This window comes from Malurus melanocephalus, unplaced genomic scaffold, assembly GCF_030028575.1.
Source record: "Malurus melanocephalus ecotype Western Australia unplaced genomic scaffold, MMel_1.1 scaffold_166, whole genome shotgun sequence".
Lineage (NCBI taxonomy): Eukaryota > Metazoa > Chordata > Aves > Passeriformes > Maluridae > Malurus > Malurus melanocephalus.
Window position 1 is genome coordinate 106,150 of NW_026623398.1, and position 11,116 is coordinate 117,265.

The following is an 11,116-nucleotide window of genomic DNA, read 5'->3' on the forward strand; positions in this document are numbered from 1 at the left end:
ACCAGCCCTGGGGCCCTGCCTGTCCCTAATCCTGCAGCTCACCTCCTGAAGCACAAGTGCTCATGGCTTCTATTGATTTCTCTTTTTATTAGAGGTGSAGATTGTTACAAATGTTGATCAAAGTTTCCTTCTCTGAGTTAATGATCTGAAAAGTCATCATAAAACATGCCAAGTTTGGAATTAGTGGGAGTAACTCACTGACTAAAAAAAGGTTTGGTGAGTTGACCTTCATGTATAATAGTACACTACTATTTTGTGATCTACATTTAGATTTTTTCCACTTAAATCACTGTGCATCCCATTTCACAAATTCCAATAAACATTTTGAAACACTCTATAAATACAATTCATTCTTGTCTTATAAATGTCTCTGAACTACACCCTTCACCAGGAGAATGGTTTCCCTAGCAACTAATATGTTCCAAAGTCTTAAAAAAAATAAAAATTAGAGATGCTAAAAAGATAAAAACTGAGGGGGGGAGCATGATACGACTGAACCTATTYGATGAACACCTGATACATCCCCCTCTGAGGTGGCATTTTTATTGCCACCTGTTTTGTAATACTGTCCTCCTGGACTCATCCCAACAAAAGGTTTATTTCTCCTCAGATCTCTGGGGCACATCTTGCTCCCAAGGCAAGGCAGGGCATAGTTACAAACACCATCTGGGCAGCCCTTGGAGCTGAGACTCTCTACCTTTGGTGGTTAAAGGAACCAGCCCTGAAATATGGCTCTGTACATAACATCCCTCAGCTCTTCCTTGCAGAGGTGGCAGCAGGGGTGTGTGTGTGTCTGCCTCTCCAGGGGAGGTCGGTGGCCCCTGAAACCCAGTCCAGAGAGCAGCAGAGACCAGCCATGCAGGGAAGTCATGCAGATATCAGTTATGGGAAAAGATAAAGGAATCTTTGCTAAAGAGCTCTGAGCTGGCCACTAAGTTCAGGCAAGGAAATTCCTATTTGGCACCCTACTTTTTAAAATAAATGCAGAGAACTGGTAGGTTCTGCTGAAATACAGCTTATGGCTGTGGTCAGCAAAGGGGGTATGTATGTATGGAATGGATGCTGAAGGATTCTTTATCGTCTGCAGTGAAAGAAATGAAAAGTGGCTGGAAAAAGCAGCAAGGCACCTTGAATATATACGTATATCAAATTGGGTCCAGCCCTGAGGTCAAGGACTTAGGGCTATTGGTGTGTTGGGCACAATCTGGCAGTGTGCATATGCAGCTCAAAAGGCCAACTGTATCCTGGGCTGCATCTAAAGAAATGTGGCCAGCAGGTCGAGGAACAGGTTTCTCCCCACATACTCCATTCTCATGAGATCCCATGTGATGCTCTACATCAGCTCTGTACAACACATGTGCAAGGCTGGTGCAGTGGAGGGACTTAGATCCATAGAGGGACTGCCTGAAGGAGCTGGAAGAGTGCAGAAGGCTGCACATGACAGTTGTGGTCCTTRAGGTCATCCATCTGCACCTTCTGCAGTCCCACAGGCTTGAACAAGCTGTGCRTCGAGAAGGGTTCAAATGCTCCCAAACCAGAATGGCAGTGAGGCAGTCTGTAAGAGGAGCTGGTAACTTTTATTAGATCCATGAAGTAGTGGGGGTGAATATGACAGTTAAATAAGAAGGAACAAACACAAACTTTCAGGTATAAAGCCCCTCCTGGGGCCTGCAAGAGGAGCTAAAGTGAGACCTGTTGTGGTAGCAATTTCCTGTCTTGTGTTGCTACAGGGATGGAGACCTGGATCCATTGCTACAGGAGGGGCGAGCAGGGACGTTTAAACCCAGTCACCGCAGTGGGTACAGGTTCAAAAACATGTCGTTGTTGCAGTAGTCGAGGCACACCTGGTGCCTTCCCCCACCCCTGTCTCCCTCGCATCCCCTYGGAGGCGCCGAGAGCTGTCGGAGGGGCTGTGTCCCGGCCGCCATGGGGCACGGGCCGCCCTGAGGCGCGGGGAATGGCGGCGCAGAGAGGCAGCTGCCGCTGCAGGTCAGGGGGGACTTTTCCCCACAGGATCCATCACCCTGAAGAGAGTCATGACCACCTGACCTGAAGGGATCATGAGCACGCTTAGCCACGGGCAGGACGTGCTGGGCGCTGATTCGGGCGCAGCGCTGAGGGGAARGGGCGGTGCAGGGCACAGCAGGGACACCGCACGGCCTGTGGGCACCGGGGACCCTCCCGAGGGACAGGCGGCTCCAGGCTGGGACATCTCCGGCTCTGTCCTCCCCGGCTGTCCTTGGCTGTGGCAGCCGCTCAGAGCAGCTGCTCGGGGTCGGCTCCGGGCAGCTTTTGTTGAAACATCCCATGAAATTAACAGGTGGCGCCTGAGATTCCGGCTTGGAGAGAATCGAAGGCAAAGGCTCCTGTGTCGGCATTGCACCTGTCAGAGACTCGGGAAAGCAAGGCATGGGTTACTGAAACAAGGTGGGATGTAGCGCCTCTCCCCTGTGAGATGCTTACAAAAGCACTCAACTAATACCATGGCTGCACTTGATGATGTTAGAGGTCTGTTCCACCCTTGATCATTCTGTGGTTCTGTGAGCACAAGTAACAGCGCAGACGGCACAGCAGAGCCTCCTTGTAGCGAGGTACACGTGGATCATAGGGGCAAACCAAACAAGCCTCCCAGCTCATGGCTCTAGGTTTGTCTCACCTGTTTTTGCCCAAAGCCTRTTTTAAACTGAAAAAGTTGTTTAGATCTTGCATTCACAGAATTTATTATTTTTTTTCTATGCAGTTTGGAAAASCTAAGTATACTTTTTAAAACTGATTGTTTTGAAGTGGTCTTTTCACTACAATAATATTCTGTGTCAGCTTTTCTAGAGTCTATTTCTAACTAATAAATTTTCTTCTCTGTATGTTTTTTTGCCTTACAAACAGAAGTTTCATTCAGGGAGAGATCAGCAACAAAAATTATTCTTCTGTGTCTTTTGTTCTGGATATTTCACAACTTCTTTAATTGCCCTAATTATTGGATTATAATTATGCAAAATTTAATTCCTTTCAGAACACTCATTCTGTGCTATCATTTCTGATGAGTACTTGCAGGTCTCTCTTCTTTATTATTCTGCTTTTTCATCCATTTAATTATAGTGATTTTGTGGACTGCTGGAGTAGCAAAACTCCTTTCAGTTGTTCTCCACTCACCATGAGAAGAAATTCCAACTATCTGCTGTAGGACCCAGCCCACATTCAGCTAAAGACTTGCTGATGCCRTAGAGAGAACATCCTGTATATCACTTGCTCTATTTCAGGCTCATACCTTTTTCTAAAGTTCTACTCCCTAGTCTCTTGTGAGCATATTAAAACTGAATCTTTTAAGCATATATTTTGCAGATTGAACACATTAAAACTGAATCTTTTCAGAATACATTTTTGCAGAGCAACACAGGTTCTGTGTGACAAACCGGACTCCTGCATTAGTTGTATCTTAGCCAGTGTTGTCAAAACACAAATATGATGGGTTATTCCCAAAGAAAACCTTCTGGAGAACCATGAACTAAAAAGCCAGCTGAGGGTAAATGGTCTGACTGCACAGATTCAGAACARCTGAAGAGCAGGCTCTACTCTTAGACATTTATGGTATCTTTAGTCTGTTTCTACTCCCACACAATTGAAAGTGAAAGCATCAGGAAGATGTTTTCGGAAGGGAAAGAGGAGAAAGCATGTCTTCAGGGAGTTTGTCCTAAGTTAGTAGGCTGACCAGTAGGCTCAGYTGTAAAATAAAGAAAGCCACATGATTCAGTAATATTTCCTAAGTGAAAGCTAYTTCAGCGTTCATGGAAACAGAACTAAACCAGTGATAGGAAAAGCATTGTTGCTGTATTTGTTCGACATTTAGACAGCTCAGATGTTTTTCTTATGCTTTTGTTCCCAGGCACTTGTGTCAAGTGGTTCTGGTTTTTATTTCCAGTAGAAATATCTGCAGCTTCTAAATTCACATTCTATTCAAATGGGTTTAACTTCCTCTTTTATCTACTTCTTGGATTCCCAGATCACCTCGCTTCTCCATGTCATCCATTTAAGAAATCTGTCCCCACCCAGACCAATTATCCCTTCTGTCTGTGGCTGAAGGGTCATGGATTACTGTCCCTAACACCAGGCTGGGGGAATGCACCACCTCTAACGTACCAGAAGACAAACTGCATGTGAATACCAGTGGTGACAGCTGAATGTAACTCAGCCTTTCCAAGGAAGGTCACTGGAGACAGCCTCACCCCTCAGCCTGACTCSCTCCATCAGGCATGCAGCAGTCCCAGGGATCTCTGGAGATGCTTTTGCAAATGTTCCTACATCCATCAGAGCTGATGTTTTAACATCAATGCTACAGAAAGACTTTCAAAGCATTCTTCTGCCTTCAAAGCCCTACTGGACACTGGGGAAGTAAAGAGGGCAAACCAGGTATAGGTGATGCACCTTCTGCTTCTGAACATTGGCAAAACTCAAGGGGAGCAAGCAGAGGTCGAGGATGCCTTCGCTTTTCTCAGTGGTGCCAAGCAATAGGGCAAGAGGAAATGGGCAGAAACTGATGCACGGGAAATTCCATGTAAATGGTGAAGAAACTTAGCCTACCATCCAGCCCTGCCTTGTGATCTCCTGCTGCCACCAGGTGCAAATTTGCCCTGGAAAGGGGGTGCTGGCAGTGGATGACAGTGCTAAGGAAARCAGGATGCTTGGGGCACGCCTGGTCCTTGGCCTAATCATGAGCAGAATGTGAAGAGGTAAAGCCTGCTCCCACTCAGACCCAAAGCCCAGATAGCTTCCACCACACCTTGAACCACAGATTGCTTGACCAAAATTTCATTCACAATAGCAAAAGTTACCTCAATCTCCTGGATTCTTTTTAATCTTGGAGAAGGTGGAGAAAATGCTGTCTTTGCTTTTTGGATTGATCTTCTTGCTTCTGCTTCTAATTTTGTTTCTGGACGTGGGTGGTCATGAGCTCCTTTGGACTTCAGAAAGTAATTAAGGTATGTAAAAGGTAGAAGCAACCTTGTTAATAATCTTAAGGGACCAGAATTTATAGCACAGGTCAAAATCACACATTATGGCCTAATTTGGYGCTTTGTATTTAATAGGATTTAGTTACTGTGAATTCAAGTAATGAACATATCCCAGATGAAGTGGAATGGCATAGAAATGCTCTGCAATCATAAAATCAGATTTTATCACTAGAGCTTCAGCTGAAGTCATGAGGACTTCTGCAGTTTGGCTAGAGCATCCCTGCAGTCACTTTCATTCTTCTCACAATGTAGACATGTTTGTCAGAATATTAATTTTCATTATCTCCTASAGAGAATTAATTTTACTTAACCTGCACATAAATGGAAGACTGGAAAGCAGGAGAGTGGTTGTTACTAAATTAAGACCACAGCTTCCAGAAATAGTGTCCATTATTTAAACACTTGCATACACTGTGTTCCTATATAAATTCACAGATGGCATTTTCCATGGACAGTTCCTTGGGTACAACAGTTTCTTCCTCCAAGATAGCCTCATGCTTATGTGTGGTGCCTTTGAGAAAGAGAAGAGATGACAAGGTATTTCTGACTTCTGAGGATTTGTTGGTTCCTATGTACCTGAGGATTTGTTGGTTCCTATGTACCCGGGGCAAAACACTTCAAAATCAACAGGTTTTCACAGAAGCCTAAATAAAAAATATAGTATGCTGTAAAATCATGGTAGCTAAGGCTAATTTAGGCTGGAAGGGCTCTCTAGCTCAGCCTCCTTCTCAGGCAGGACTAACTTCAGACCAGGTTGCTTAGGACGCTGTGAAAATTTTTCTCCCTACAGTCATTTGACCTTGTCCTATTCAATATTTGTTGAACAAAACAACCTCAATAAAATTTAAAATGCCAGTCTTTAAAATTAACTTTCATAATGTTAGGTAATTTTATACAAACCTGGAAAAATATGAATTGGCCTTCATGTCTCCAGAAGTTGGTAACTGGGTAACCACCATGACCTCGGCAGGAAAGGAGTCGCAGYGGTCCATTGCAGTTTGGACAGCATTTCCCTGGAGCAAAGATAGAGGGAAATGTTTTGTATACAACACTGATTAGATTAATCCCATGTGATACAATGGTTCATTAGTGGCAGATTGCCACTTCTGGTTTGGGGCTCAGAAATTACACTGAGAGAAACTGTGCAAAAAACCTCAAAACATAAGCAAAAATTAATACAAACAAATTAATCACTGCCTTTGTTCTGTCTGTTGTTAAATATAACTTTCAAAAATTATTTCTCTTACAGCATTATTACAATTTTATCATTTATGATCMTGGTCAGTTTTAGTTTTTCTCTTGTCAATGTTTAGAATGTCATATGTGTTCTTGTCTTGACTTTTCTACAAAACATTGTTCTGGCCTCAGTGAGCTCATGAGTAATACGTTTCTTTMGCCAAAATATACATCAGATCCAGAAATCAGTATGTGCTAGCTCTACTGAGCAATCACAATTGTTTGGAATGGTCATGTTAAAAATGTGCGTGCAGCTCATGTTCTCTGTTTGCATTGTCTTGCTCCAGTGACGTGACTGCAAGGACTATTTTCCAGTCATCACAGTTTATGAGCAACTTCTTTCCTGCAAGGTTTGCCTCCTGAGTTATTCTCAGACCAGTGCAATAGTGGAGCCAATACCCAGGTGGACACGAACAGCAGGGCAGGAAGCTGCCTGCACTGCACAGCCTTCTCAGTAGCCTCACTCATGGGCCAGAGAAGGCTGGGAAYCAATCCCTTACCAGCAGAAATAGAGATTAAAAAAAGAAAGAAAATAAACAGGTGATGTCTACACYGCAACAGTAAGAAATGTAAAATACATTGTTCCAAATCAAGAGTTGCATTTGAATATAAGGAATTGCAGAAGGAAGGCTGGATAATCCAAAGGCTATCCTATATTTTGATTTCTGCTGTGTTGTGTTCACTTATGAACCACCTTATAATGAGCTGCCATGTTCATACTCACGCTGCTGTTTTTGCCTGGCTTTATCACATATGGCTGGTCTGAGGTAGATCTTCCTCCCATCCAAGGTCGAGCAGTTGTTACCACAAACCACCACCCCAAGGCAGGACTTTTTTAAGATGCGAGAGTTGTGGTTGTTGGTGTTTCTCATTGCCCAGCTGCTGTGGTGCCTCTGAGCATTTTTATCCTCMGAGCTATAGATATGTTTTACATAGGAATCTGGCCATTCTTGAAACCAGTCTGTCTGGCTTACATCCTATGGGAAGAGCAAAGCAAGCCACATTTTAGGCTGGAAGGAGAAGAGCTTGTCTGAGTGCTGAGCGGAGTTGGAYGTCTGCTGGGTGTCCTTTAGCCTAGGTGACCCCAGCATCCTGGCAGGTGATGCTAGTTGTCAGGAGGGAACAGTGGAGGTAAGGCAGAAAAACACAATTCTCTGTGGCTCCCCATGAGCCCCAGAGCATCAGGAAGGCCTTCCCAGGAGCTTATCCTCACCCACCCAACCAACCAACCAGCCAACCAAATAAAAATAATAAAAAACACCATAAAAAGCCCCCRAACAAACACCAGACCTGAAGGACAACACAGTAAGGAGCAATAAAAATTAAAAACTGGGGGGAAAAAAACCCAAAAGCGCAAACACAAATCAAATCAGTACATGAGGGTACATCAGTGGGTACAGTCAGCAGAGTAAAATGCAGTAAGCTGTAAGGCTTCTACCATATCTGGTTATGGTTTTGAGGAAAAATTGATTGTGAGGTATACAAAAGCTTCCTTTAAATTGCTAATCTAAGAACTGAGGGCCATGACAGCAATAAGAACATCAACCAAAAAGAGAAAAACTCCCGTGCTCCCCTGGTAGCCACTGGATAGTGTAGGCAAGAGTGTCAATGAGGCCTCCAGACTGAAATGCAGGTGACAGTGACCTTCAGGTGAAGGGCAGGGAAGGGGACATCCTGGAACATGGAGACTTCGGGCAAACAGCACAGTCACAGTAGGGGAGAGGCTGGGATCCAATAAGAATGCAGGGTTGAGTGGTGAAAGGCAGAACTGGACACTGAAGGACTGCAGTAGGAGGAATCTGGCAGAAATATGCAGAGGTGAGGGACAGGGAGGTGATGTTGGTGTGCAGGGCGTGTGGGCTTTCAGTGTAGAACATGGTTAAAACTTTTATCTAAGAGAACCAGGGAAGGACAGAGGGAGGGGAAGATCACTATTCTGCCTCTCAACACATCTCTGCAAACATGAAGCAAGGTTTCCCTACCAGGTGCTCATGAAAAGACTTGCCACCACGTGGCAGGACAGCCCTGGAGCTGGAGCTCGATCTGCGGTGAGACTGAGCACCCACAGTTGCAAGGCAGTTGTGGGTACTGTGCTCCCTTTTCATAAAGCACTACCCAGGGCAAAAAGCTCTAATTAAGTGCCCAGAGCAGGAGGCACCTTTTCTTCCCCTCTGCTTTCTCTGCACCTAATCCACCAGTGAAAACAATGCATCTGCAGCATTGCTATTTTTCATGCACCAACAGCTCTTTCAGTAATACAGTTAAGGAGAAATGCATGGAAATCTCAATATTTTCTAGCAAAACACTGCCCCATAYCTTGAGGTGACAAAGAAAATAAAGGCAATGAGGCATAGATGACTGAGAAAGCAAGATCAGTGGGGGACATGACTGGACAGAATTAAATAAATTTCTAAGACACAAACACATACCTGGGGAAGTTTGATGTCATTGATATCCCAGCTTGTAATTTCTCCATGCCGGGAAKCAGAGTCCTCCTGCTCCACAGCAGAATCATGTGCAGCTTTCAGCATTTTTTAATTCTTTCCCAAAGTTAGCAAGAAAGTTGCTCCTGGCTGCTTTTGAAGTTGCCTGGCTGTCAGCAGTCTCAAGCAGTTTACAACCAGGAAGCTGTTTCCTGAAGCTAAATGATAGAGAGGCTGCTCATTAAAGATAAAAATCAGTGTTCTTCTGCCAGAAAAACTTGTTCCATTAAAAGTTTTGCAAGCCAGCTAGGCAATGGAAAGTATAGCTTAGAGATAGCCTGTGATGTTAGAGAGACATTAACAGCAAGCAAATCGTGCCTGTGGCATCTGATTTGATTTGCTCAATCTCCTCTCATACTGAGTTTGCAGCCATGCAACTCTGCTCACAGGCTCTTTGTATATCTGATCCAACGCTGGCTCCATACTCCCAGAGCCAAACTGATCGAACAGCTCAGCAGTTGTTAAGGGGTCTTTGAGTGGCTGCTTACCCTTTAGATGTTTCTCACTCTGCATATGACCAAGGTAAGCAACAAGAAGGGTYTGCTCCATCACTTCAGAAGAAATGGTGCTCAGCCATTTCAAATATTGCTGGTATATCTGAGAGCTTACCAGTGGCACCAGGGAAACACAGAAAAGGAGGCTGGGCTATCTGCATTTTCCTATTTCAGTAGCAAATTGAAGAAAAAGCCCCACCAAGGTATGTTTGTTAAAACCCTGGTTTTCCCTGAAATCTTCTAAAGAATGGGGAGACCCTACTCTGAATTTCAGTACCAGCCAAGCTTAGTAAACTATTGTGTTGATTTTGTCCGAGACAGAGTTCATTTTCTTCACAGTGGCTGGTATGGGCCTCTGCTTTGGATTTGTTCTGAACACAGGATTGGCAATATAGAGATCTTCTGATCCTCAGGAATCAAAAGCTTTTCATGCACAAAAAGCTTTGTTCCCTTTGCTAAGGAGAGAAAAGGTGAATCAGTTTTCTCTTTCTGGAAACTGGGAAAGTTTCAATGTTTTCAGGAGGGTCACTATAGTTATGCCAATTAGGGATTTATTAAGGTTGTTGAATAGCGGGAGAAGTAAAATCTGCCTTATGGTCTCTTTCATAGACTTTTAAAAGCATCATACATTTTATTGTTATTTSTGGCTCTGCATGTATGTATGGCCCTTGCAAAGTGATTTTGCCTTCAAGTCCTTGTTTACCTATTTGTGCAATACCTGTGATCTTAATTTCTTGYGTTACAATATCATCTCTAAAAGAAGAGTTTGCAGCTATTTGCAGAGCATTTGAGACATTTGGCTGTATGATGCTCTGGCACCATAATCAGAGCACCACTGCCTCATGTTGTGACTCAGATTGTGGGGGGAGAAAGAAGCAAAACATCTTCTGTGGAAAAGAACCCCCTGGTGGGCAGCACCAGTGCTTTCAGGAGTCTGAACTGAGGGCACCGTTCTTGGAGGGCAACTGACAGGTTCAAATGAGATGTTAGACCAGAGGGGAAGGAACACAATAAATCAGAAATAAAAACATCTGTAAGAGACGTCAGGTCTTCATGTATTTTCCCACTGTGCTACACAGAAAATGGGGATAGTAAGGACAAACAAAATAGGAGCTGCATTAGCAAATGGAGTTGAATTTGCTAAACAAATCACCCTTGACTACAGTATGCTCTAAAACATGAAATTATTTGTTACACAATTCAAAATGATAGTCTCATTACTTATTTTAAAATTACTTTTCTAAATGGGATGGCTTAGATATTGATTTTTAATTTTCTCCATTAGAGAAAATTGAGTATTTCTTCCTTATGCTATATTAATAGACCTTAAGCAATAATTAAATATTACCTTAAAGATTAATGAAAGACACAATTAATTCACAATTACACACACAAAAAATGAAGTTCGAGAGACTCACACATATTTAACTACTTGCAGGCAAAGCCTTGCACCACTGATTTCTCTARACCCTTGTGCTACAGCATTAGTACTAGTGTTGCTGTGATATGCCATCAAAGTTGAACAACACAAAATCAAAAACATAGGAAAGAATTAATATTTGAAAAGCTGCTATTTCTTATTTCTGTATAACATCTGAGGTATGTTATAATAAATTTAGAAAGAGATACTAAGCCACATCTTTATAACTTAACTAGAAAAGATTTGGAAGATTTCTTCTATTTTCTTTACAAGCACTTGGTGTTGACCTCTTAGGAAAAAGATTATGACATTTTAAAAGAAATTACATACTATTACCAATTTACAAGAGCCTACAGGTTAAATTAATTCAATATAATCTGCAATATCTTATTTGGAAGGACAGCCTGGTAGACTAAAATCACAGATAGATAGATTTCAGGAGTTCTTCARCACCATCTACAAGATTGAAGACGGCAA

The 11,116-nt window shown here is 43.1% G+C and overlaps 1 protein-coding gene across 1 annotated transcript; it reads right to left on the reverse strand.

The window, feature by feature from the left end:
* Positions 1 to 1,787: 1,787 nt before the first annotated feature.
* GCM1 (glial cells missing transcription factor 1) lies at positions 1,788 to 8,824 on the reverse strand. The gene is made up of 5 exons (XM_057372184.1): positions 8,672 to 8,824; positions 6,967 to 7,219; positions 5,907 to 6,019; positions 4,827 to 4,955; positions 1,788 to 2,393 (listed from the first exon to the last, which is right to left on the reverse strand). Exons 1-5 carry the CDS (start codon positions 8,771 to 8,773, stop codon positions 1,788 to 1,790), a joined length of 1,203 nt encoding a protein of 400 aa, XP_057228167.1. The 5' UTR covers positions 8,774 to 8,824.
* Between the last annotated feature and the right edge of the window lie 2,292 nt (positions 8,825 to 11,116).